The 27,315-nt window shown below is 58.6% G+C and overlaps 1 protein-coding gene across 3 annotated transcripts in view; it reads left to right on the plus strand.

The window, feature by feature from the left end:
- Positions 1-922: 922 nt before the first annotated feature.
- ECE1 (endothelin converting enzyme 1) overlaps positions 923-27,315 on the plus strand; it is a 42,188-nt gene continuing 15,795 nt past the window's right edge. The window contains exons 1-4 of one of the 3 annotated variants that reach the window (XM_040326762.1): positions 923-1,019; positions 9,117-9,203; positions 18,748-18,889; positions 20,248-20,457. In XM_040326762.1, the coding sequence (XP_040182696.1) occupies positions 9,117-9,203; positions 18,748-18,889; positions 20,248-20,457 (439 nt within the window). In that variant the 5' untranslated portion in view covers positions 923-1,019. Of the gene's footprint in view, positions 1,020-1,069; positions 1,153-8,798; positions 9,204-18,747; positions 18,890-20,247; positions 20,458-27,315 lie in introns of those variants that run through there. The other 2 variants (XM_040326763.1, XM_040326760.1) reach the window with 2 other exon arrangements.

A 27,315-nucleotide genomic window follows, 5' to 3' on the forward strand; every position in this document is an offset into this window, starting at 1 on the left:
GGAGTTGTAATGTGCGAAAAATCCGTCCCAATAGCAGAATTTGTTACTTTATAAAGACGATTGTACAATCAGATTGGAAGGTGTATGGTGAGGCGATTGTACAATCAGATTGGAAGGTGTATGGTGAGGCGATTGTACAATCAGATTGGAAGGTGTATGGTGAGGCGATTGTACAATCGGATTGGAAGGTGTATGGTGAGGCGATTGTACAATCAGATTGGAAGGTGTATGGTGAGGCGATTGTACAATCCGATTGGAAGGTGTATGGTGAGGCGATTGTACAATCCGATTGGAAGGTGTATGGTGAGGCGATTGTACAATCCGATTGGAAGGTGTATGGTGAGGCGATTGTACAATCGGATTGGAAGGTGTATGGTGAGGCGATTGTACAATCAGATTGGAAGGTGTATGGTGAGGCGATTGTACAATCAGATTGGAAGGTGTATGGTGAGGCGATTGTACAATGAGATTGGAAGGTGTATGGTGAGGCGATTGTACAATCGGATTGGAAGGTGTATGGTGAGGCGATTGTACAATGAGATTGGAAGGTGTATGGTGAGGCGATTGTACAATCAGATTGGAAGGTGTATGGTGAGGCGATTGTACAATGAGATTGGAAGGTGTATGGTGAGGCGATTGTACAATCGGATTGGAAGGTGTATGGTGAGGCGATTGATCCGATTGGCAGGAAATGACGTTACATTGTTGCCATTGGATCATGTGGTCGCCGAGCTTCCCCCGGAAACTGATTTATTAACCCTTCGTAGTCCATGTTTTCTGAATGTGCCCCCCCCTGTACTGGGAGGACTCGCTCCTCTGCTGGGGAGGGAAGGGTTAAATCCTCCAGCCTCTGCTGATTGGGTGGGGTGTTGCTCAGTCCCAAGGAATGGGTGGGTGTGGGGGAGGGGCTTGTACCTGCTTGCTCTGTCCTGAGCGCCCCCCCCCTCCCCTCCCCCCTGCTTCCAGTCTGCTCTCCAGCACTGACCAGCACTGTGTGCTCCACCCTGCGCTGACACAAGGTAAGGGCTCTCCCTCTATAGCACTGCCCTAGGCTGTAGTGTTGTACACTGGGGCTGGGCTTTGGAGCTGACGGTCTCTTCTTCAGTCGCTTGTTTTCTTCCTGTGTGCCCTGGGGGCGCTGCTGATCGGAAGGTAATTTCCTGCCCACCCCCCACCACCTGTCACTTCACTTTTCCCTGGGTACATGCTGGGGGCAGTAGGGAACCCTCCCTGGGTACATGCTGGGGGCAGTAGGGAACCTTCCCTGGGTACGTTCCGGGGGGCAGTAGGGAACCTTCCCTGGGTACATGCTGGGGGCAGTAGGGAACCCTCCCTGGATACATGCTGGGGGCAGTAGGGAACCTTCCCTGGATACATGCTGGGGGCAGTAGGGAACCCTCCCTGGGTACATGCTGGGGGCAGTAGGGAACCTTCCCTGGGTACATGCTGGGGGCAGTAGGAAACCTTCCCTGGGTACATGCTGGGGGCAGTAGGGACCCTTCCCTGGGTACATGCTGGGGGCAGTAGGGAACCTTCCCTGGGTACATGCTGGGGGCAGTAGGGAACCTTCCCTGGGTACATGCTGGGGGCAGTAGGTAACCTTCCCTGGGAACATTCCGGGGGGGAAGTAGGGAACCTTCCCTGGGAACGTTCCGGGGGGGAAGTAGGGAACCTTCCCTGGGAACGTTCCGGGGGGGAAGTAGGGAACCTTCCCTGGGAACGTTCCGGGGGGGAAGTAGGGAACCTTCCCTGGGAACGTTCCGGGGGGCAGTAGGGAACCTTCCCTGGGAACGTTCCGGGGGGCAGTAGGGAACCTTCCCTGGGAACGTGTCGGGGGGCAGTAGGGAACCTTCCCTGGGAACGTGTCGGGGGGCAGTAGGGAACCTTCCCTGGGAACGTTCCGGGGGGCAGTAGGGAACCTTCCCTGGGAACGTTCCGGGGGGCAGTAGGGAACCTTCCCTGGGAACGTGTCGGGGGGCAGTAGGGAACCTTCCCTGGGAACGTGCCGGGGGGCAGTAGGGAACCTTCCCTGGGAACGTGCCGGGGGGGCAGTAGGGAACCTTCCCTGGGAACGTGCCGGGGGGCAGTAGGGAACCTTCCCTGGGAACGTGTCGGGGGGCAGTAGGGAACCTTCCCTGGGACCGTGTCGGGGGGCAGTAGGGAACCTTCCCTGGGAACGTGTCAGGGGGCAGTAAGGAACCTTCCCTGGGAACGTGTCGGGGGGCAGTAGGGAACCTTCCCTGGGAACGTGTCGGGGGGCAGTAGGGAACCTTCCCTGGGAACGTGTCGGGGGGCAGTAGGGAACCTTGCCTGGGAACGTGTCGGGGGGGCAGTAGGGAACCTTGCCTGGGAACGTTTTGGGGGGCAGTAGGGAACCTTGCCTGGGAACGTTCCGGGGGCAGTAGGGAACCTTCCCTGGGAACGTGTCGGGGGGGCAGTAGGGAACCTTCCCTGGAAACGTGCCGGGGGGCAGTAGGGAACCTTCCCTGGGAACGTGCCGGGGGGCAGTAGGGAACCTTCCCTGGGAACCTTCCCTGGGAACGTGCCGGGGGGCAGTAGGGAACCTTCCCTGGGAACGTGTCGGGGGGCAGTAGTAAACCTTCCCTGGGAACGTGTCGGGGGGCAGTAGGAAACCTTCCCTGGGAACGTGTCGGGGGGCAGTAGGAAACCTTCCCTGGGAACGTGTCGGGGGGCAGTAGGAAACCTTCCCTGGGAACGTTTTGGGGGGCAGTAGGGAACCTTCCCTGGGAACGTTTTGGGGGGCAGTAGGGAACCTTCCCTGGGAACGTTTTGGGGGGCAGTAGGGAACCTTCCCTGGGAACATGCCGGGGGGCAGTAGGGAACCTTCCCTGGGAACGTGCCGGGGGGCAGTAGGGAACCTTCCCTGGGAACGTGCCGGGGGGCAGTAGGGAACCTTCCCTGGGAACGTGCCGGGGGGGCAGTAGGGAACCTTCCCTGGGAACGTGCCGGGGGGCAGTAGGGAACCTTCCCTGGGAACGTGCCGGGGGGCAGTAGGGAACCTTGCCTGGGAACGTGCCGGGGGGCAGTAGGGAACCTTGCCTGGGAACGTGCCGGGGGGCAGTAGGGAACCTTGCCTGGGAACGTGCCGGGGGGCAGTAGGGAACCTTGCATGGGAACGTGCCGGGGGGCAGTAGGGAACCTTCCCTGGGAACGTGCCGGGGGCAGTAGGGAAACTTCCCGGGGAACGTGCTGGGGGGGGGGGGCAGTACAGAACCTTCCTGGGGAACGTGCTGGGGGTTGTAGTCCCTCTAGTCTGCGATGATGGGAGAGCGACGTCACGGTTGATGTTTGCTGGGAACGCGCGCTCTCTCTCGCTGCCAGTCCCCTGTCACCCCCGGCACTAATTAGTCAGCCAGGCGCAGCGGATGGCACAGTGGGGGAGGGGGGAGGCGGGCGTGTGCCAAGTCTTTAGTAAGTTGCCGTGTAGCGGGATGGGTGGTCAGCGGAGGGTTAATGTTCTCTGTACACCCACGTCCTGTTATGGCCCCAGGTCTGTGTACACAGTGCCAGATATCAGATGGGGGTGGGGGGGGGGGAACCGCGCCTGGCCAGATCCATAACAAACAGTATGTATGTCGGATATCTTCTGTGAGATCTGAGAATGTGTGTGTAAAATATATATTGGCCATGAAAGTGACAACTGATATATAACTACATGAGAGCTGAGGCCGGGGAGATCAGACTATATACAAGGACTGGGGAGATCAGACTATATACAAGGACTGAGGCCGGAGAGATCAGACTATATACAAGGACTGAGGCCGGGGAGATCGGACTATATACAAGTAGAATATAGAGGAGTAGAGGTGATGGTGGGGAGGAGAAGTAGAATATAGAGGAGTAGAGGTGATGGTGGGGAGGAGAAGTAGAATATAGAGGAGTAGAGGTGATGGTGGGGAGGAGGAGTAGAGGTGATGGTGGGGAGGAGAAGTAGAATATAGAGGAGTAGAGGTGATGGCGGGGAGGAGAAGTAGAATATAGAGGAGTAGAGGTGATGGCGGGGAGGAGAAGTAGAATGTAGAGGTGATGGCGGAGAGGAGAAGTAGAAAATAGAGGAGTAGAGGTGATGGTGGGGAGGAGAAGAATATAGAGGAGTAGAGGTGATGGCGGGGAGGAGAAGTAGAATATAGAGGAGTAGAGGTGATGGCGGGGAGGAGAAGTAGAATATAGAGGAGTAGAGGTGATGGCGGGGAGGAGAAGTAGAATATAGAGGAGTAGAGGTGATGGTGGGGAGGAGGAGTAGAATATAGAGGAGTAGAGGTGATGGTGGGGAGGAGAAGTAGAATATAGAGGAGTAGAGGTGATGGTGGGGAGGAGGAGTAGAGGTGATGGTGGGGAGGAGAAGTAGAATATAGAGGAGTAGAGGTGATGGCGGGGAGGAGAAGTAGAATATAGAGGAGTAGAGGTGATGGCGGGGAGGAGAAGTAGAATATAGAGGAGTAGAGGTGATGGTGGGGAGGAGGAGTAGAATATAGAGGAGTAGAGGTGATGGCGGGGAGGAGAAGTAGAATATAGAGGAGTAGAGGTGATGGTGGGAAGGAGGAGTAGAATATAGAGGAGTAGAGGTGATGGTGGGGAGGAGAAGTAGAATATAGAGGAGTAGAGGTGATGGCGGGGAGGAGGAGTAGAATATAGAGGAGTAGAGGTGATGGCGGGGAGGAGAAGTAGAATGTAGAGGTGATGGCGGGGAGGAGAAGTAGAATATAGAGGAATAGAGGTGATGGCGGGGAGGAGAAGTAGAATATAGAGGAGTAGAGGTGATGGCGGGGAGGAGAAATAGAATATAGAGGAGTAGAGGTGATGGCGGGGAGGAGAAGTAGAATATAGAGGAGTAGAGGTGATGGCGGGGAGGAGGAGTAGAATATAGAGGAGTAGAGGTGATGGTGGAGAGAAGTAGAATATAGAGGAGTAGAGGTGATGGCGGGGAGGAGAAGTAGAATATAGAGGAGTAGAGGTGATGGTGGGGAGGAGAAGTAGAATATAGAGGAGTAGAGGTGATGGTGGGGAGGAGGAGTAGAATATAGAGGAGTAGAGGTGATGGTGGGGAGGAGGAGTAGAATATAGAGGAGTAGAGGTGATGGTGGGGAGGAGGAGTAGAGGTGATGGCGGGGAGGAGAAGTAGAATACAGAGAAGTAGAGGTGATGTTGGGGATTAGAAGTAGAATATAGAGGAGTAAAGGTGATGGTGGGGTGGAGAAGTCGAATATAGAGGAGTAGAGGTGATGGCGGGGAGGAGAAGTAGAATATAGAGGAGTAGAGGTGATGGCGGGGAGGAGAAGTAGAATATAGAGGAGTAGAGGTGATGGCGGGGAGGAGAAGTAGAATATAGAGGAGTAGAGGTGATGGCGGGGAGGAGAAGTAGAATATAGAGGAGTAGAGGTGATGGCGGGGAGGAGAAGTAGAATATAGAAGAGTAGAGGTGATGGTGGGGAGGAGTGGTATAATGTAGAGGTAATGGTGGAGAGGAGAAGTATATTGGAGGAGTAGAGGTGAGGGCGGGGAAGAGGAGGAGAAGAGGTGATGGCGGGGAGGAGAAGTATATTGGAGGGGGGGAGGAGGAGGAGATATCAGAATGGGACACGTAACAAGAAATGGCGGTTGGAATACCACTCTCTACAGATATGGTGGGCGGTAGAACGATGTTTAATGGCGGTGAGAAGTATAATATAGACGTATGACAAGAAATGGCGGTTGGAAGGCGGTAGAACGGTGATGAATGGGACACATGACAAGAAAAGGCGGTTGGACGGCTCTATACAGGAAATGGAGGGCGGTAGAGCGGTGATGAATGGTACACATGACAAGAAATGGCGGTTGGAAGGCGGTAGAGCGGTGATGAATGGTACACATGACAAGAAATGGCGGTTGGAAGGCGGTAGAGCGGTGATGAATGGGACACATGACAAGAAATGGCGGTTGGACGGCTCTATACAGGAAATGGAGGGCGGTAGAGCGGTGATGAATGGTACACATGACAAGAAATGGCGGTTGGAAGGCGGTAGAGCGGTGATGAATGGGACACATGACAAGAAATGGCGGTTGGACGGCTCTATACAGGAAATGGAAGGCGGTAGAGCGGTGATGAATGGGACACATGACAAGAAATGGCAGTTGGAAGGCGGTAGAGCGGTGATGAATGGGACCCATGACAAGAAATGGCTGTTGGAAGGCGGTAGAGCGGTGATGAATGGGACACATGACAAGAAATGGCGGTTGGAAGGCGGTAGAGCGGTGATGAATGGGACACATGACAAGAAATGGCGGTTGGAAGGCGGTAGAGCGGTGATGAATGGGACACATGACAAGAAATGGCGGTTGGAAGGCGGTAGAGCGGTGATGAATGGGACGAGAAGGCGTGTCTTTCCAGGAAGAAGTATCTGGACTCTGTAGGATCTCTGGGGTGACTCTGGTGACCACCTGTAGGGCTGTGCTCGGCTGTGGTGGTGTTGAGGTTGTGGGGGTGGGGCGCTCCCTGGACTGTATACACCCGCCTTGTCTGTGGTCCATGTCTCTTTTTGAGACCCCTAAGCCTTGGCTCCTTGTGTGCCTATGTTCCAGAGGCGGGGGTGCCTAGGGGACCCCAGAATAGATCTAAATCCGTTCTATGGCAGACTGTGAGCTCTGTAACAATTTCATTGACTCCCTGATCTATCGTATCTGTAGGGGCCACAGGTGGTCTTCTCTTGGGCCCCTGACCTGTCTTCTCATTCTATCCTCTGCCTGGTGTTCACATGTAACCCCGACCCCCTCCCCTCCTCGGTCTATGACGCATAGACTTCCATTAACCTAATTGACTCCGGATCTATAATTACCAGAAGTAGTAAATTCCATCATTGGATTAGCCGGCGTTGTGGCGGAACTCCGGAGGACGGAATGGTCCATCTGCGTCAGTGCCGTGGGAAGTGAGGGATTATGGGAAATGTTCCAGCTTCTATAGACAATACACAATGTGATCTTCTGTATCGGGAAATTCTCAGGTAATAAAATATTCGATGGGAACACCGGAAGGAACAAAAACCTGGCAGAGGACCCAACCCCCCCCCCCCCACTAGAACTCCTCCAACCTTTCCCGATCTCTCTCCCTTCTGTGACACCAAGGACAGGAGGTGAAATGTCCACATGAGGGCAAAACCAACCCAGAGGATCTAACCCCCCCCCCCTTCCATAGAAAACCAGGTTTTTGGAGATAATTTTTATTTGGGGGGGGGGGCAGTTTAATCTGAAGGGGGGGGAGATGTAAGGACCAGCTGGAGTCTGCAGAACCCCCCCTGCGCCCACCTCCACCCATAAGTCGCTGTGGCATAAGGTGGATTGGTGCGGAGGTCAGTTGGACTCCCTAGCCCTGGTCCGGGCGTGGTGAGACCAGCGCACCCAGCGGCGTGCAGCACCCCCCCGATATTGTGGGGAACCCCCGGCAGTTGTGGGAATTCTGGGTGGTTGGAAAGCCAACTATCGACAGTTCATTCATATTGGATGGATTAGAGGCGGCGGAGAGCCGTGCTAATTGCTTCACTTCTAATCCACCTCTAGACGGGCCTGATCCCCGACCACCTGCTGGGCCGGAGCTGGCGAAGAGACCGCCGTGCGGCTCAGCTCGTGAGGCCGTAGAGTGGGCTCAGCTCGTGAGGCCGTAGAGTGGGCTCTGCTCGTGAGGCCGTAGAGTGGGTTCTGCTCGTGAGGCCCGTAGAGTGGGCTCTGCCCGTGAGGCCGTAGAGTGGGCTCTGCTCGTGAGGCCCGTAGAGTGGGCTCTGCTCGTGAGGCCCGTAGAGTTGGCTCTGCTCGTGAGGCCCGTAGAGTTGGCTCTGCTCGTGAGGCCCGTAGAGTGGGCTCTGCTCGTGAGGCCCGTAGAGTGGGCTCTGCTCGTGAGGCCCGTAGAGTGGGCTCTGCTCGTGAGGCCGTAGAGTGGGCTCTGCTCGTGAGGCCGTAGAGTGGGCTCTGCTCGTGAGGCCGTAGAGTGGGCTCAGCTCGTGAGGCCGTAGAGTGGGCTCTGCTCGTGAGGCCCGTAGAGTGGGCTCTGCCCGTGAGGCCGTAGAGTGGGCTCTGCTCGTGAGGCCCGTAGAGTGGGCTCTGCTCGTGAGGCCCGTAGAGTTGGCTCTGCTCGTGAGGCCCGTAGAGTTGGCTCTGCTCGTGAGGCCCGTAGAGTGGGCTCGGCTCGTGAGGCCCGTAGAGTGGGCTCGGCTCGTGAGGCCCGTAGAGTGGGCTCTGCTCGTGTGGCCGTAGAGACATTCATATAAACACGGGGGGGCCATTCCCGACTCCCTGATTGGACGACACCAACCACACACCCCCCAATCGGGGAGTCGGGAAGGCCCCTCTGTTTATATAAACGTCTCAGTAAAGTTTTGTATTGGATGAGATTGGGGTGTGTGGGGGTCGGTGTCGTCCAATCGGGGAGTCGGGAAGGCCCCTCTGTTTATATAAAGTTTTGTATTGGATGAGATTGGGGTGTGTGGGGGTCGGTGTCGTCCAATCGGGGAGTCGGGAAGGCCCCTCTGTTTATATAAAGTTTTGTATTGGATGAGATTGGGGTGTGTGGGGGTCGGTGTCGTCCAATCGGGGAGTCGGGAAGGCCCCTCTGCCTTAGATAAACGTCTCAGTAAAGTTTTTGTATCTCTTCTGCAGAGGAAAAGAAAGTTTGTAAATATTATTCTTCCTCTCTTCCCAGGCCCAGAGGGGGGGGCGGAGCGGTCCTCACTCTCTTCCCCCACCCGGAACACGCGGGGTTAATCTGGGGGCCCCTCCCCCCTTTGAAGAATGGGAGGAAGGGAGGAGGTGCCGAGATAAAACTACAAAACAGTGGCAGACATGAGGCTGGGGAGCTCCGGGGGACGGTGAGGGTCTGGGGAGGCCGGCTCAGGACTTTGCACCCCCCCCCAATAACATGCAATGACCCCTGGCCCGGCCCCCTGTGCTCCGCTGTGATTGGGATCTGTGGCCCCCCGGGCCCCCTTGTGTAAGAGGACATGGCTGGTAGGGGAGGCCTCTTATAAGGGAGGCTGGGAGACCCCCCCTTCCCCCGGACTGACAGCTGGAGACGGTGTGGATGTCTGTCAATGGAACTTCTAAGAGACTCTGTTGTACATTTTACTTTTCAGATGTCTTCGTACAAGAGGGCGACGCTGGACGAGGAGGAGCTGGTGGACTCCATCGGTGAGGGCGAGGTCTACCCCAATGGAGTGCAGGTGAGGACCCCCCCGTGTCTGTCCTGAACAACCCCCCCATGTACGTGTCCTGAACCCCAATGTGTGGGTCTTACCTGTCTGTGACCCCAGAGTGTCCCGACCCCGGGTGGTGTCTGTGTCCCCCAACCCTGGATGGTTCTTCTGTCTCCTGACCAACCCTTCCCCATTCCTGCAGGTCTCTGTGTGTGACCCAAGATGATCTGTCCTCCCCTCCCCCCCCCCCAAACCTGAAAGGTGTCCTGAACCCCCACCATGTGTGGGTCTACCTGTGCATATGACCCCTTAGTGTCCCGACGTCCGGGTGGTGTCTGTGTCCCCCAACCCTAGATGGTTCTAATGTCTCCTGACCAACCCACCGCATTTCCTGCAGGTCTCTGTGTGTGATCCAAGATGCTCTGTCCTCCCCTTCCCCCCCCCAAACCTGAAAGGTGTCCTGAACCCCCACTATGTGTGAGTCTACCTGTGCATATGACCCCTTCGTGTCCCGACCCCCAGGTGGTATCTGTGTCCTCCAACCCTGGATGGTTCTTCTGTCTCCTGACCAACCCTTCCCCATTCCTACAGGTCTCCGTGTGTGACCCAAGATAGTCTGTCCTCCCCTCCCCCCCCCCCCCCCCAAACCTGAAAGGTGTCCTGAACCCCCACCATGTGTGAGTCTACCTGTGCATATGACCCCTTAGTGTCCCGACGTCCGGGTGGTGTCTGTGTCCCCCAACCTTTGATGGTTCTTCTGTTTCCTGACCAACCCACCGCCTTTTAATGCAGGTCTCTTGTGTGTGACCCCAGATGGTCTGTGTTGTCCCCAAACCTGAAAGCTTTCCTGAACCCCCCCCTACCCCCAATGTGTGGGTCTACCTTTGCATGTGACCCCTGAGTGTCCCGACCCCCGGGTGGTGTCTGTCTCCCCTGACCAGCCCCCCCCCCCAAAATCCCTGCAGGTATCCTGAACCTCTGAATGTCTGGATCTACCTGTGTATGTGACCCATGAAAGTGTCCTGACCCCAGATGGTGCCTCTGTGTCCTGACCACCCCCAATTCCTGTGTATGTGACCCCAGATGGTGCCTCTGTGTCCTGACCACCCCCAATTCCTGTGTATGTGACCCCAGATGGTGCCTCTGTGTCCTGACCACCCCCAATTCCTGTGTATGTGACCCCCAGATGGTGCCTCTGTGTCCTGACCACCCCCAATTCCTGTGTATGTGACCCCAGATGGTGCCTCTGTGTCCTGACCACCCCCAATTCCTGTGTATGTGACCCCAGATGGTGCCTCTGTGTCCTGACCACCCCCAATTCCTGTGTATGTGACCCCCAGATGGTGCCTCTGTGTCCTGACCACCCCCAATTCCTGTGTATGTGACCCCCAGATGGTGCCTCTGTGTCCTGACCACCCCCAATTCCTGTGTATGTGACCCCCAGATGGTGCCTCTGTGTCCTGACCACCCCCAATTCCTGTGTATGTGACCCCCAGATGGTGCCTCTGTGTCCTGACCACCCCCAATTCCTGTGTATGTGACCCCAGATGGTGCCTCTGTGTCCTGACCACCCCCAATTCCTGTGTATGTGACCCCCAGATGGTGCCTCTGTGTCCTGACCACCCCCAATTCCTGTGTATGTGACCCCAGATGGTGCCTCTGTGTCCTGACCACCCCCAATTCCTGTGTATGTGACCCCCAGATGGTGCCTCTGTGTCCTGACCACCCCCAATTCCTGTGTTTGTGACCCCCAGATGGTGCCTCTGTGTCCTGACCACCCCCAATTCCTGTGTATGTGACCCCAGATGGTGCCTCTGTGTCCTGACCACCCCCAATTCCTGTGTATGTGACCCCAGATGGTGCCTCTGTGTCCTGACCACCCCCAATTCCTGTGTATGTGACCCCAGATGGTGCCTTTGTGTCCTGACCACCCCCAATTCCTGTGTATGTGACCCCAGATGGTGCCTCTGTGTCCTGACCACCCCCAATTCCTGTGTATGTGACCCCAGATGGTGCCTCTGTGTCCTGACCACCCCCAATTCCTGTGTATGTGACCCCAGATGGTGCCTCTGTGTCCTGACCACCCCCAATTCCTGTGTATGTGACCCCAGATGGTGCCTTTGTGTCCTGACCACCCCCAATTCCTGTGTATGTGACCCCAGATGGTGCCTCTGTGTCCTGACCACCCCCAATTCCTGTGTATGTGACCCCAGATGGTGTCTGTGTGTTCCCCCCTTCAGTGTTCTAAACACCACCCCCCCAATGTGTGGATCTACCTGTGTTTGTGTCCCCTGACCCCAGATGGTTTGGTTTCCCATCCCTGTAGGTCTACTTGTGTATGTGACCCCGGATTGGGGTGTCCTGACCCCCCCCCCCCCCCAGCACTAGTCTGTGTCCCCCGACCCTCCTACATGATCTGATCTGTGTTCTGTTACATTGTTTCCTCCACGCTCACACTGACACATGTCCTCTCGGTGGTTGCTCAGACACGCGGGTCCCATGTTTCCACCATGTGTCTCGGGATTTATTTTGCGCTGAGTGTTGCCCATTTATAGATAATTGTTTTCAGCCCCGGGCTCTGTTCTTCCAGCGGTGTGATGTAATGTCTGTCCTTCCTGCTGTTGGGGATTCCAGGGACGGGAGGTGCAGTTGGCCTATTGGAGGCGCTCATTTTTACTTTCCAGCATGTTGGAAGATCTTTGATGGGTGCTCTGCCCTAGTCTGCCAAGTCACAGAAGACGCAGCAACACGCCTGGCAGGACAGACGGCCGCGGATGGAGGCTGCCCTGGTGATGGAGTTCTGTGTTGCAGCTCTATGGTGGCCCTCATCCAGATCATTGGAAGTGGGGCCCCTTCTGTCCAGGAACACAAACCTGTATGTGGCGCCCCGTCTGTCCAGGAACACAAACCTGTATGTGGGGCCCCTTCTGTCCAGGAACACAAACCTGTATGTGGGGGCCCCTTCTGTCCAGGAACACAAACCTGTATGTGGGGCCCCTTCTGTCCAGGAACACAAACCTGTATGTGGGGCCCCTTCTGTCCAGGAACACAAACCTGTATGTGGGGGCCCTTCTGTCCAGGAACACAAACCTGTATGTGGGGCCCCTTCTGTCCAGGAACACCGACCTGTATGTGGGGCCCCTTCTGTCCAGGAACACCGACCTGTATGTGGGGCCCCTTCTGTCCAGGAACACCGACCTGTATGTGGGGCCCCTTCTGTCCAGGAACACAAACCTGTATGTGGGGCCCCTTCTGTCCAGGAACACAAACCTGTATGTGGGGCCCCTTCTGTCCAGGAACACAAACCTGTATGTGGGGCCCCTTCTGTCCAGGAACACAAACCTGTATGTGGGGCCCCTTCTGTCCAGGAACACAAACCTGTATGTGTGGGCCCTTCTGTCCAGGAACACAAACCTGTATGTGGGGCCCCTTCTGTCCAGGAACACCGACCTGTATGTGGTGCCCCTTCTGTCCAGGAACACCGACCTGTATGTGGGGCCCTTCTGTCCAGGAACACAAACCTGTATGTGGGGCCCCTTCTGTCCAGGAACACAAACCTGTATGTGGGGCCCCTTCTGTCCAGGAACACAAACCTGTATGTGGGGGCCCGGGGGTGGTTAGGGCAGGCTTGTGACACACATCCAAGGTCCAGATATGACATGTTCCATGTTTTGTTGCTGTTAGTCAGGTTTAGGGTGTTAGGGGTAGACCTATGTGGTAGTCTAGAAGGATGTGGTAGACTTGGGGATGTTTGGGGAAGGCGTACATGGTAGCTTTGGGTGGATGTTGGAGGAAGGAGTATGAGGTAGTCTTGCATGTAGGGAGAACGAGTATGGGGGGTTGTTGGGGGTGTTGGGGGAAGGAGTATGCTGGGAGGGTGATTTTTGGGAGGAGGCGTGTGAGGTAGTCTTGGGATTGTTGGGGGAAGGAGTGTGAGGTGGTCTTGGGATTGTTGGGGGAAGGAGTGTGAGGTGGTCTTGGGATTGTTGGGGGAAGGAGTGTGAGGTGGTCTTGGGATTGTTGGGGGAAGGCATGTGAGGTGGTCTTGGGATTGTTGGGGGAAGGAGTGTGAGGTGGTCTTGGGATTGTTGGGGGAAGGAGTGTGAGGTGGTCTTGGGATTGTTGGAAGGAGTGTGAGGTGGTCTTGGGATTGTTGGGGGAAGGCGTGTGAGGTGGTCTTGGGATTGTTGGGGGAAGGAGTGTGAGGTGGTCTTGGGATTGTTGGGGGAAGGAGTGTGAGGTGGTCTTGGGATTGTTGGGGGAAGGAGTGTGAGGTGGTCTTGGGATTGTTGGGGGAAGGAGTGTGAGGTGATCTTGGGATTGTTGGGGGAAGGAGTGTGAGGTGATCTTGGGATTGTTGGGGGAAGGAGTGTGAGGTGGTCTTGGGATTGTTGGGGGAAGGAGTGTGAGGTGGTCTTGGGATTGTTGGGGGAAGGAGTGTGAGGTGGTCTTGGGATTGTTGGGGGAAGGAGTGTGAGGTGGTCTTGGGGTTGTTGGGGAAAGGTGGGGGGTGGGGAAGGAGTATGAGGTGGTCTTGGGATTGTTGGGGAAAGGTGGGGGGTGGGGAAGGAGTATGAGGTAGTCCTTGGGATTGTTGGGGAAAGGTGGGGGGTGGGGAAGGAGTATGAGGTAGTCTTGGGATTGTTGGGGAAAGGTGGGGGGAGGGGAAGGAGTATGAGGTAGTCTTGGGATTGTTGGGGAAAGGTGGGGGGTAGGGAAGGAGTATGAGGTAGTCTTGGGATTGTTGGGGAAAGGTGGGGGGTGGGGAAGGAGTATGAGATAGTCTTGGGATTGTTGGGGAAAGGTGGGGGGTGGGGAAGGAGTATGAGGTAGTCTTGGGATTGTTGGGGAAAGGTGGGGGGTGGGGAAGGAGTATGAGATAGTCTTGGGATTGTTGGGGAAAGGTGGGGGGTGGGGAAGGAGTGTGAGGTGGTCTTGGGATTGTCGGGGGAAGGAGTGTGAGGTGGTCTTGGGATTGTTGGGGGAAGGAGTGTGAGGTGGTCTTGGGATTGTTGGGGGAAGGTGGGGGTGGGGAAGGAGTATGAGGTAGTCTTGGGGGTGTTGTGGAAAGGTGGGGGGGTGGGGAAGGAGTTTGAGGTAGTCTTGGGATTGTTGGGGAAAGGTGGGGGGTGGGGAAGGAGTATGAGGTAGTCTTGGGATTGTTGGGGAAAGGTGGGGAAGGAGTATGAGGTAGTCTTGGGATTGTTGGGGAAAGGTGGGGGGTGGGGAAGGAGTATGAGGTAGTCTTGGGATTGTTGGGGAAAGGTGGGGGGTGGGGAAGGAGTATGAGGTAGTCTTGGGGGTGTTGCACAGTAACTAATACTCCGTGTTTTTCTGGGTGGTGTGGGAACGGTGCAGTCCAGCCCCCCCATCACTCGGCATGTTATACAATCTCTAAACACATTTGATCTCTTCCAAATCCTATTTACGTGATGGGGAGTGGCGCCTTCGTCTTGCTCAGTGAGTCACATCCAGCTGCTCATGAGAGTAAAGCTGAAGTGCTGCCCTGATTGTCAGCTCTTGGGACATACAACATAGATATATTGGGGGTGGCCCAACCTCAGACACCAATTGGTGGTAGAGGGGCGGTTGGCTGCGGCAGCATCAGACACACACACAATGGTTGGAGGGTGACAGCCTCAGACACACATTGGTGGTGGGGGGGGGGTTGGCGGTGGCCTCAGACACACATTGGTGGTGGAAAGGTTGGCGGTGGCCTCAGACACACATTGGTGGTGGGGGGGTTGGCGGTGGCCTCAGACACACATTGGTGGGGGGGGGGGGTTGGCGGTGGCCTCAGACACACATTGGTGGGGGGGGGGGGGGTTGGCGGTGGCCTCAGACACACATTGGTTTTGGCGGTGGTTCTCAGACACACATTGGTGAGGGGGCAGCCTCAGACACACATTGGTGGTGGAAAGGTTGGCGGTGGCCTCAGACACACATTTGTTTTGGCGGTGGTTCTCAGACACACATTGGTGAGGGGGCAGCCTCAGACACACATTGGTGGTGGAAAGGTTGGCGGTGGCCTCAGACACACATTGGTTTTGGCGGTGGTTCTCAGACACACATTGGTGGTGGGGGGGTTGGCGGTGGCCTCAGACACACATTGGTGGTGGGGGGGTTGGCGGTGGCCTCAGACACACATTGGTGGTGGGGGGGATGGCGGTGGCCTCAGACACACATTGGTGGTGGGGGGGATGGCGGTGGCCTCAGACACACATTGGTGGTGGAAAGGATGGCGGTGGCCTTAGACACACATTGGTTTTGGCGGTGGTTCTCAGACACACATTGGTGGTGGGGGGGGGGGTTGGCGGTGGCCTCAGACACACATTGGTGGTGGAAAGGTTGGCGGTGGCCTCAGACACACATTGGTGGTGGAAAGGTTGGCGGTGGCCTCAGACACACATTGGTGGTGGGGGGGGGGTTGGCGGTGGCCTCAGACACACATTGGTGGTGGAAAGGTTGGCGGTGGCCTCAGACACACATTGGTGGTGGAAAGGTTGGCGGTGGCCTCAGACACACATTGGTGTTGGGGGGGTTGGCGGTGGCCTCAGACACACATTGGTGGTGGGGAGGTTGACAGTGGCAGTCTCGGACAGACATTGGGTGTGGGGGCGGGCAGCCTCAGACACACATTGGGTGTGGGGGCGGGCAGGCTCAGACACATTGGGTGGGGGGAGGGGGGTGGTAGCCTCAGACACACATTGGTGGGGGGCAGCCTCAGACACACATTGGTGGGGGGTGGTAGCCTCACACACATTGGTGGGGGGTAGCCTCAGACACACATTGGTGGGGGGGGGGGGCAGGCTCAGACACATTGGGTGGGAGCCTCAGACACACATTGGAGGGGGGGGTGGTAGCCTCACACACATTGGTGGGGGGGGGGGGCAGGCCCAGACACAGATTGGGTGGGGGTGTTATCCTCAGACACACATTGGTGGGGGGGGGGGCAGGCCCAGACACACATTGGTGGCGGGTAGCCTCAGACACACATTGGTGGGGGGGGGGGGGCAGGCCCAGACACAGATTGGGGGGGGGGGGCGGGCAGGCTCAGACACATTGGGTGGGGGGAGGGGGGTGGTAGCCTCAGACACACATTGGAGGGGGGGTGGTAGCCTCACACACATTGGTGGGGGGCAGCCTCAGACACATTGGGTGGGGGGAGGGGGGTGGTAGCCTCAGACACACATTGGAGGGGGGGTGGTAGCCTCACACACATTGGTGGGGGGCAGCCTCAGACACACATTGGTGGGGGGGGGGGGGCAGGCTCAGACACAGATTGGGTGGGGGGTGTTATCCTCAAACGCACATTGCAGACTATGACGAGTGTGCGGGGAATTGTTTCCATTCCAGAAATGTCACTCACCATATCATGGGTAACCGGAGCCGGCTCACCCGGCAACGTACAGGTAAAGCAGCCACATAATCCTCTCTGCTTACATTAACCCTTCACATGCATCTTTTGTTGGGTGACAGGGTCACTTACAGGTCTCCAGTTACCACCTGCCCTATGGCTTAGAAGGATGAATTCTGATTTGAGGTCGGGATGAGATGCCATTCATACCCTGAAAATAATTCATCCACAGTTTATTTTTATTTACCGTATTTTGTTCTGGGGGTAAGTGGAGGTTCCTTTTGGGGAGGCTGGTGCAATGATACAATTGTCAGATGGGAGGTGGAAGCAACAACTGGGGTTTTTGATAGAGGAGGTAGAAGTGGTAGCTGGGGTGGGGGTTGTTGAGGAAGTGGAAGCAGTAGCTGGCATGTTGGAGGGGAGGTGGGTGCAGTGACAATTTCTGTTGGGGAGGTGGGCGCAGTGGAGATCTTTGTTGAGGAGATGGTTGCAGTAAAGGGCTCTTTGTTGGGGAGGTGGGTGCAGTGGCGGGGCTCTTTGTTGGGGCGGTGGGTGCAGTGGCGGGACTCTTTGTTGGGGCTGTGGGTGCAGTGGCGGGGCTATTTGGGTTGGGGCGGTGGGTGAAGTGGCGGGGCCCTTTGTTGGGGCGGTGGGTGCAGTGGCGGGGCTCTTTGTTGGGGCGGTGGGTGCAGTGGCGGGGCTCTTTGTTGGGGCGGTGGGTGCAGTGGCGGGGCTCTTTGTTGGGGCGGTGGGTGCAGTGGCGGGGCTCTTTGTTGGGGCGGTGGGTGCAGTGGCGGGGCTCTTTGTTGGGGCGGTGGGTGCAGTGGCGGGGCTCTTTGTTGGGGCGGTGGGTGCAGTGGCGGGGCTCTTTGGGTTGGGGCGGTGGGTGAAGTGGCGGGGCCCTTTGTTGGGGCGGTGGGTGCAGTGGCGGGGCTCTGTTGGGGTGGCGGGGCTCTTTGTTGGGGCGCTGGGTGCAGTGGCGGGGCTCTTTTGTTGGGGCGATGGGTGCAGTGGTAGCGCCCCCTTTCTTTGGGAAGATTTCCCTTCACTTCCTGTTCTATAGAAACAGAGAAAAACTCTTGTCACCGCATCTGGTGCCCCATTGGAATATTTCTAACCTTTCCACCCAAGACTAGGTGGGGGTAATATCTGGGGGGCTATTGTAGGTGGGGGTAATATCTGGGGGTATTGTAGGTGGGGGGAATATCTGGGGGTATTGTAGGTGGGGGGAATATCTGGGGGTATTGTAGGTGGGGGGAATATCTGGGGGCATTGTAGATGGGGGGGGCAGTGGATAGGTTGCTTTGAAGGTTCATCCACCCAATGACTATAAATGACGGGGACGGTTCTCGGAATAAGTGGCGCCAGAGACTCGCGGAATCAGTTTTTGATTCTCTGAGATTTTCCTTTCCGGAGAATTTTCTTAACAAGCCCCTAAGTAGATTTTGTCTGGCCCTCCTCCAGCCTCTTCTAATCCTTTATCCAAACAGATATAGACAATTCTGCCATCTCCGCTTACACACAAGTTGGCGCTCAGCGGAGAGCTGCCGACACCAACTGCGTCTGGAGGAGGGAGGAAAGGGGGGAGCTGTGTACTGGAGGAGGGAGGAAAGGGGGGAGCTGTGTACTGGAGGAGGGAGGAAAGGGGGGAGCTGCGTACTGGAGGAGGGAGGAAAGGGGGGAGCTGCGTACCGGAGGAGGGAGGAAAGGGGGAAGCTGCGTACCGGAGGAGAAAAAAACACATTTTTATTTCCCCGAAATTTTGGCAAAAATTTGTGTAAAGGTTGATGAAATTTTTAAATTTTGGTGAAATGAAGCAGTTTTTTTTTTGTTTTTTCTGACATTTTTTGTTTTTTTCTGACATACATGTGACCACTAGAGGGCACTTATTATAACATTGCCAAAACTTACACATCTACCATTTTCCTAAAATGAGTTTAGCCCCCCCCCACAATCTGCTGAGATAGGTATAGGTCTGTCTGCGGGCTGGTGGTGGCGACGGGGTTAATATAAGGTGAGTGACGGTCGGCTGGCGGTGGAATGCGAGGAATGCGCGATGTAATGTACGGTTAGGTGGTTCAGGTTCTCTGCCATTTCCTCACATTGTGCTCCAGGAAGCGTTTTTCGACGTGACGTCACCTCGCAGACCAATGCCGCTTATCCTGGCCGCACCCCCACGGATGGCACTAACTGGTGGGAAATTCTCGTTCACAGGTCAACCTGCGAGGAACCCGCAACCGGAACAGCTGCTGGACGCAAAGGACGCATGTGGAGAAGAGGCTTCTGGTCCTGGTCGCTATCCTGTGCATCGGGCTCCTGGCGTGTCTGCTGTCTCTGGCTCTGCAGTATAGAAGCAGTAGGTGCCCCTTGGGGTTCTGGGGTTCCAAAGTTCTGGGGGGACTGACACTGGACTCTAATGGCAATACCAAGGGGGGGCTGTAAGACTCTGCACCATAATGGCAGAACTGGGGGGGGGGGGGTGATGGAGGAGTGTGACTGTGGGGCTGGGGGAGCGCTGTGAGATACTGTACCCTAATAGCAGGACTGGGGGGGCTGTAAGACTCTGTACCCCCATGACAGGACTGAGGGGAGCTGTAAGACTCTGTACCCTGATGACAGGCCTGAGGGGGGCTGTAAGACTCTGTACCCCAATAACAGGCCTGAGGGGGGCTGTAAGACTTTGTACCCCCATGACAGGACTGAGGGGAGCTGTAAGACTCTGTACCCTGATGACAGGCCTGAGGGGGGCTGTAAGACTCTGTACCCCAATAACAGGCTTGAGGGGGGCTGTAAGACTCTGTAACCTGGTTTGCTGATGGTGGGACTGGAAGAGTGCTGTTAGGCTCTGGACTCTGATTGCGGGACTGGGAGAGCAGTCTGGGAGAGCGGTCTGGGACTCTGTCCCCTGGCGGTAGGACTGGGAGGGCGTTGTGGACTCTATCCTGGCAATTAGACTGGGAGAGCAGTGGTTGGACTGGGTGAGCGGTGGTTGGGACTCTGTACCCTGGTGGTTGGACTGGGTGAGCGGTGGTTGGCACTCTGTACCCTGGTGGTTGGACTGGGAGAGCGGTGGTTGGGACTCTGTACCCTGGTGGTTGGACTGGGTGAGCGGTGGTTGGGACTCTGTACCCTGGTGGTTGGACTGGGTGAGCGGTGGTTGGGACTCTGTACCCTGGTGGTTGGACTGGGAGAGCGGTGGTTGGGACTCTGTACCCTGGTGGTTGGACTGGGAGAGCGGTGGTTGGGACTCTGTACCCTGGCGGTTGGACTGGGTGAGCGGTGGTTGGGACTCTGTACCCTGGTGGTTGGACTGGGTGAGCGGTGGTTGGGACTCTGTACCCTGGCGGTTGGACTGGGTGAGCGGTGGTTGGGACTCTGTACCCTGGTGGTTGGACTGGGAGAGCGGTGGTTGGGACTCTGTACCCTGGTGGTTGGACTGGGAGAGCGGTGGTTGGGACTCTGTACCCTGGTGGTTGGACTGGGTGAGCGGTGGTTGGCACTCTGTACAGACCCCCCGCTGATCATTGTCTGGTCACCAGAACAAGAACAGAGAGGAAGTCCTCTAGTGGGGACACTAAAAGGGAAGTCAAAGGGAAATTCCTGGTCTCTGGAACAGGAAGTGAAATCTCCAAATTGGGACAGAAATTGGGGCGTTTTGTAGATTTGCGCGTAACTGAAAAATTAACCCTTTGTTATGTTTTTTTTTGCTTCCAGAAAATCGCACCTGCCTGTCGGAATCTTGCATCTCGGTCACCAGCTCCATCCTGCGCTCTCTGGATCCCAGCGTAGATCCGTGTCAGGACTTCTACAGTTATGCCTGTGGCGGGTGGATCAAAGCCAACCCGGTCCCCGACGGCCATTCCCGCTGGGGGACCTTCAATGAGCTGTGGGAGCACAACCAGGCCGTCATGAAGCAACTGCTGGGTGAGTGTGAGATCGGAATCCCCAATGATTGACGACGTGTGTTCTGCCTTGTATGGTCAGTCATGTCCTTCATCGGCCTGGAGGCCCCGCTCCTGTGTCGTATGGAGGGGTCCCCCGATCCTGTGCCGTATGGAGGGATCCCCCCGATCCTGTGCCGTATGGAGGGGTCCCCCTGCTCCTGTGCCGTATGGAGGGGTCCCCCCGCTCCTGTGCCGTATGGAGGGGTCCCCCCGCTCCTGTGGCGTATGGAGGGGTCCCCCGATCCTGTACCATATTAACAACCCCCCCAACTTTCAGCTCCAGGCAAAGGGACCCCCCCCAACATTCCGCTCCAGGCAGAGATCAAACCCCCCCAACATTCCGCTCCAGGCAGAGATCAAACCCCCCCAACATTCAGCTCCAGGCAAAGAAACCCCCCCCCCCAACATTCAGCTCCAGGCAGAGACCAAAACCTCCCAACATTCAGCTCCAGGCAAAGGGACCCCCCCCCCCCAACATTCAGCTCCAGGCAAAGGGACCCCCCCCCCCAACATTCAGCTCCAATCAGACTAATCCCCCCCAATGTTACCTTTTATCCAGGGACCACCCCCCAAATATCCCAGACCCCCAACACTGCAGACTCTAAGGGACTGTCTGAATTTCATAGATCTAGCCATGGAAGGGTTCAGTGATGGGGGGGGGGGGGGGGGTCCGGTCTAGCTTGTGGTCTGTAGGGGGGGGTTCTCTGCTTGTGACTCCTCCAGTTTCTAGAAGTGGGGTACAGGGTTGGAGGCACTCCGCAGCTGGCGCATAGTCCTTCCCTCCCCAGTAATAGGACAGTCAGATTGTTAGTTCAGGGGGGGAGGGGGGAGGGGGCGGTGTCTGCTGATCCCTCCAGTCTCTGAACTTGGCAGAGAATCTGCGATCTCCCATTGTGAGTTCTGTGATCTCCAGATGGCAAATTCTAGCGATCCGCATCCTGGAATTAACCCTGTGGCTGCCTCATTCTGGATGGAGAGCGAGAATGAAGAGAGGCGGACCACGGATAAGGCCAAGGAAAAGAGCCAACATGTATCGGGGCGCACTCCCCCTTCATCAGGGCTTGAAGTTGTATAGGTTTATAAGGGCTGAAATAAATAATGGAATTTAAATGGAGAGTGTGTGAGGGATAGGAGGTCTGAAATGGATCCTGGAAGAGTGTTTTGTGGCCGATTAGTCTTCATTACTGTATACACATTCAGTTTACCAATTGTTATATCTGTGTGCTTCCATATATAACATCCGGGCCCTGATGAAGGGGGGCCAGACCCCAAAACATGTTGGTGTTCAATTACCTGATCAGGGTTTACTTGGACTTCTGTGTTTTTTTTTTTCTGGATTCTGATCCTGAGTGTCCCAATTAGGATGATGTCTGACCAGAGCGCCCTCACCAGGGCCACGGCCTGGCTCGTGCCAGGCGGTGACGTTCCTCCATGGGCCGGCTTCGTGTCAGGCGGGTGACGTTCCTCCGCGGCCCGGCTTCATGTCAGGCGGGTGACGTTCCTCCGCGGGCCGGCTTTGTGTCAGGCGGGTGACGTTCCTCCGCAGGCCGGCTTTGTGTCAGGCGGGTGACGTTCCTCCGCGGGCCGGCTCGTGTCAGGCGGGTGACGTTCCTCCGCGGGCCGGCTCGTGTCAGGCGGGTCACGTTCCTCCACGGGCCGTCTCGTGCCAGGCGGGTGACGTTCCTCCACGGGCCGTCTCGTGCCAGGCGGGTGACGTTCCTCCACGGGCCGTCTCGTGTCAGGCGGGTGACGTTCCTCCACGGGCCGTCTCGTGTCAGGCGGGTGACGTTCCGCCGCGGCCCGGCTTCGTGTCAGGCGGGTGACGTTCCTCCGCGGCCCGGCTCGTGTCAGGCGGGTGACATTCCTCCGGGCTCGTGTCAGGCATGTGACGTTCCTCCACGGTCCGGCTCGTGTCAAGCGGGTGACGTTCCTCCGCGGCCCGGCTTCGTGTCAGGCGGGTGACGTTCCTCCGCGGCCCGGCTTCGTGTCAAGCGGGTGACGTTCCTCCGCGGCCCGGCTTCGTGTCAGGCGGGTGACGTTCCTCCACGGGCCGGCTTCGTGTCAGGCGGGTGACGTTCCTCCACGGGCCGGCTCCGTGTCAGGCGGGTGACGTTCCTCCACGGCCCGGCTCCGTGTCAGACGGGTGACGTTCCTCCGCGGCCCAGCTCCGTGTCAGACGGGTGACGTTCCTCCGCGGCCCAGCTCCGTGTCAGACGGGTGACGTTCCTCCGCGGCCCGGCTCCGTGTCAGACGGGTGACGTTCCTCCGCGGCCCGGCTCGTGTCAGACGGGTGACGTTCCTCCGCGGCCCAGCTCCGTGTCAGGCGGTTGACGTTCCTCCACGGGCCGGCTCTGTGTCAGGCGGTTGACGTTCCTCCACGGGCCGGCTCTGTGTCAGGCGGGTGACGTTCCTCCACGGGCCTGGCTCGTGTCAGGCGGGTGACGTTCCTCCACGGGCCGACTTCGTGTCAGACGGGTGATGTTCCTCCATGGCCCGGCTTCGTGCCAGGCTGGTGACGTTCCTCCGCGGCCCGGCTCGTGTCAAGCGGGTGACGTTCCTCCGCAGCCTGGCTCGTGTCAGGCGGGTGACGTTCCTCCGCGGCCTGGCTCGTGTCAGGCGGGTGACGTTCCTCCGCGGCCCAGCTCGTGTCAGGCGGGTGACGTTCCTTTGTGGCCCGGCTCGTGCCAGGCGGGTGACGTTCCTCCACGGGCCGACTTCGTGTCAGACGGGTGATGTTCCTCCATGGCCCGGCTTCGTGCCAGGCTGGTGACGTTCCTCCGCGGCCCGGCTCGTGTCAAGCGGGTGACGTTCCTCCGCAGCCTGGCTCGTGTCAGGCGGGTGACGTTCCTCCACGGGCCGACTTCGTGTCAGACGGGTGATGTTCCTCCATGGCCCGGCTTCGTGCCAGGCTGGTGACGTTCCTCCGCGGCCCGGCTCGTGTCAGGCGGGTGACGTTCCTCCGCGGCCCGGCTCGTGTCAGGCGGGTGACGTTCCTCCACGGGCCGGCTCGTGTCAGGCGGGTGACGTTCCTCCGCGGCCCGGCTCGTGTCAGGCGGGTGACGTTCCTCCACGGGCCGACTTCGTGTCAGACGGGTGATGTTCCTCCATGGCCCGGCTTCGTGCCAGGCTGGTGACGTTCCTCCGCGGCCCGGCTCGTGTCAGGCGGGTGACGTTCCTCCGCAGCCTGGCTCGTGTCAGGTGGGTGACGTTCCTTCGCAGCCTGGCTCGTGTCAGGCGGGTGACGTTCCTCCGCGGCCCGGCTCGTGTCAGGCGGGTGACGTTCCTCCACGGGCCGACTTCGTGTCAGACGGGTGATGTTCCTCCATGGCCCGGCTTCGTGCCAGGCTGGTGACGTTCCTCCGCGGCCCGGCTCGTGTCAAGCGGGTGACGTTTCTCCGCAGCCTGGCTCGTGCCAGGCGGGTGACGTTCCTTTGTGGCCCGGCTCGTGCCAGGCGGGTGACGTTCCTTTGTGGCCTGGCTCGTGCCAGGCGGTGACGTTCCTCCATGGGCCGGCTTCGTGTCAGGCGGGTGACGTTCCTCCGCGGCCCGGCTTCGTGTCAAGCGGGTGACGTTCCTCCGCGGCCCGGCTTCGTGTCAGGCGGGTGACGTTCCTCCACGGGCCGGCTTCGTGTCAGGCGGGTGACGTTCCTCCACGGGCCGGCTCCGTGTCAGGCGGGTGACGTTCCTCCACGGCCCGGCTCCGTGTCAGACGGGTGACGTTCCTCCGCGGCCCAGCTCCGTGTCAGACGGGTGACGTTCCTCCGCGGCCCAGCTCCGTGTCAGACGGGTGACGTTCCTCCGCGGCCCAGCTCCGTGTCAGACGGGTGACGTTCCTCCGCGGCCCGGCTCGTGTCAGGCGGGTGACGTTCCTCCGCGGCCCAGCTCCGTGTCAGGCGGTTGACGTTCCTCCACGGGCCGGCTCTGTGTCAGGCGGTTGACGTTCCTCCACGGGCCGGCTCTGTGTCAGGCGGGTGACGTTCCTCCACGGGCCTGGCTCGTGTCAGGCGGGTGACGTTCCTCCACGGGCCGACTTCGTGTCAGACGGGTGATGTTCCTCCATGGCCCGGCTTCGTGCCAGGCTGGTGACGTTCCTCCGCGGCCCGGCTCGTGTCAAGCGGGTGACGTTCCTCCGCAGCCTGGCTCGTGTCAGGCGGGTGACGTTCCTCCGCGGCCTGGCTCGTGTCAGGCGGGTGACGTTCCTCCGCGGCCCAGCTCGTGTCAGGCGGGTGACGTTCCTTTGTGGCCCGGCTCGTGCCAGGCGGGTGACGTTCCTCCACGGGCCGACTTCGTGTCAGACGGGTGATGTTCCTCCATGGCCCGGCTTCGTGCCAGGCTGGTGACGTTCCTCCGCGGCCCGGCTCGTGTCAAGCGGGTGACGTTCCTCCGCAGCCTGGCTCGTGTCAGGCGGGTGACGTTCCTCCACGGGCCGACTTCGTGTCAGACGGGTGATGTTCCTCCATGGCCCGGCTTCGTGCCAGGCTGGTGACGTTCCTCCGCGGCCCGGCTCGTGTCAGGCGGGTGACGTTCCTCCGCAGCCTGGCTCGTGTCAGGCGGGTGACGTTCCTCCACGGGCCGGCTCGTGTCAGGCGGGTGACGTTCCTCCGCGGCCCGGCTCGTGTCAGGCGGGTGACGTTCCTCCACGGGCCGACTTCGTGTCAGACGGGTGATGTTCCTCCATGGCCCGGCTTCGTGCCAGGCTGGTGACGTTCCTCCGCGGCCCGGCTCGTGTCAGGCGGGTGACGTTCCTCCGCAGCCTGGCTCGTGTCAGGTGGGTGACGTTCCTTCGCAGCCTGGCTCGTGTCAGGCGGGTGACGTTCCTCCGCGGCCCGGCTCGTGTCAGGCGGGTGACGTTCCTCCACGGGCCGACTTCGTGTCAGACGGGTGATGTTCCTCCATGGCCCGGCTTCGTGCCAGGCTGGTGACGTTCCTCCGCGGCCCGGCTCGTGTCAAGCGGGTGACGTTTCTCCGCAGCCTGGCTCGTGTCAGGCGGGTGACGTTCCTTTGTGGCCCGGCTCGTGCCAGGCGGGTGACGTTCCTTTGTGGCCTGGCTCGTGCCAGGCGGTGACGTTCCTCCATGGGCCGGCTTCGTGTCAGGCGGGTGACGTTCCTCCGCGGGCCGGCTCGTGTCAGGCGGGTGACGTTCCTCCGCGGGCCGGCTCGTGTCAGGCGGGTGACGTTCCTCCGCGGGCCGGCTTCGTGTCAGGCGGGTGACGTTCCTCCACGGGCCGTCTCGTGCCAGGCGGGTGACGTTCCTCCACGGGCCGTCTCGTGTCAGGCGGGTGACGTTCCTCCACGGGCCGTCTCGTGTCAGGCGGGTGACGTTCCTCCGCGGCCCGGCTTCGCGTCAGGCGGGTGACGTTCATCCGTGGCCCGGCTTCGTGTCAGGCGGGTGACGTTCCTCCACGGGCCGGCTCTGTGTCAGGGGAGTGACGTTCCTCCGCGGCCCGGCTCATGTCAGGCGGGTGACGTTCCTCCACGGGCCGGCTCGTATCAGGCGGGCGACGTTTCTCCACCTGTTTCCCGTGCTGCGCGGTCACCGCCATGTCTGCTCTCTGTAGGTCAGACCCCGAGGAGGAAGCAGATTTTGTATTATTCGGCAGTTGGTGTTCCCAGGACTCGTACGGTGAGATGGTGTCACTGATGGCAGATGGGGAGGGGTTGGGCCTGTCTGTGACCTTCAGCACTGAGTGCGGCTCCCCTCCCCCCCTCCTTGTCAGCGGCGCAGATAGTCATCTGTTTGTATTGGACGGGAGTTGCTGAGCTGCAGCTTTTATTGCTGCTAGGGGACCTGCTATGGTTCTTCCCTCCAACCTGCAGCCGGGGGCCCCTCTCGTTGGCTGCCTTTTGGGGGCTCGCAGCCGGGGGCCCCTCTTGTTGGCTGCCTTTTGGGGTCTCGCAGCCGGGGGCCCCAACCGGGGGGCCCTCTCATTGGGTGCCTTTTTGAGTGCCTCCCTGGTTGGGGGCCCACCTAGTTGGGTGCCCTTTGGGGCCCGCAGCCGGGGGCCCCGCTAGTTGGACGCCCTTTGTGACCCGCAGCCTGGGCCACCCCTAGTTGGGTGCATTTTATGATCCGCATCCGGGGCCCCCCTAGTTGGGTGCCCTTTGGGGTTTTCAGCCGGGGGCGCCCCTAGTTGGGTGCCCTTTGTGGCCTGCAGCCTGGCCCCCCCCTCGTTGGGTGCTTTTTAGGATCCGCCACAGGGGGCCTGCCTCTTTGGGTGCCTTTTAGGATCCGCAGCCGGGGGCCCCCCTCGATGGGTGCCTGTGGTCCGCAGCTTGTGGGGGCCCTCCTGGTTGGGTGCCTCTGTGGCCCAAAGCTTGGGGGCGGGGAGCCCTCACCGGGTGTCCATCTTGCCACAAGCAGCTCTGCTCCGATGAGGGAATGAGACGGCGCGATCACCGACCACACAACATTCCTCACCTCGGACATAACATTGTACTCCAGCCTATGTTTCCATCACACGTACACTCCCAGCTCTGCGCTGATCACAGGAGAGGCGGGGTCACCCTCAAACTACAATTCTCATCATCCCATCTGTGTGACATCCTAAACATCATCCCTCACGCCTTCTACGGCCTCCGCTGAAACGGCTTCCTCTGATTTCACCGTATGGAGGTCAGGGGGGCTGTGATGGTTTCAGGAAGCCCCCCAGTTGGCGCCTCCCACCAGCCAAATTCTGCCTCCATTGCATAAAGAAGCACAGAAACCTGGTATAAACACTGGGCTGGATTCAGGTACCTTTGCGCAGGTACCTTTGCGCAAATTTTCTGCGCTACCCGCGATTCACGGAGCAGTAGCTCCGTAAATTGCATGGGCGCTCCGGCAAAATGCCCGGCGTAA

This window comes from Rana temporaria, chromosome 10 (genome assembly GCF_905171775.1).
Source record: "Rana temporaria chromosome 10, aRanTem1.1, whole genome shotgun sequence".
Classification (NCBI taxonomy): domain Eukaryota; kingdom Metazoa; phylum Chordata; class Amphibia; order Anura; family Ranidae; genus Rana; species Rana temporaria.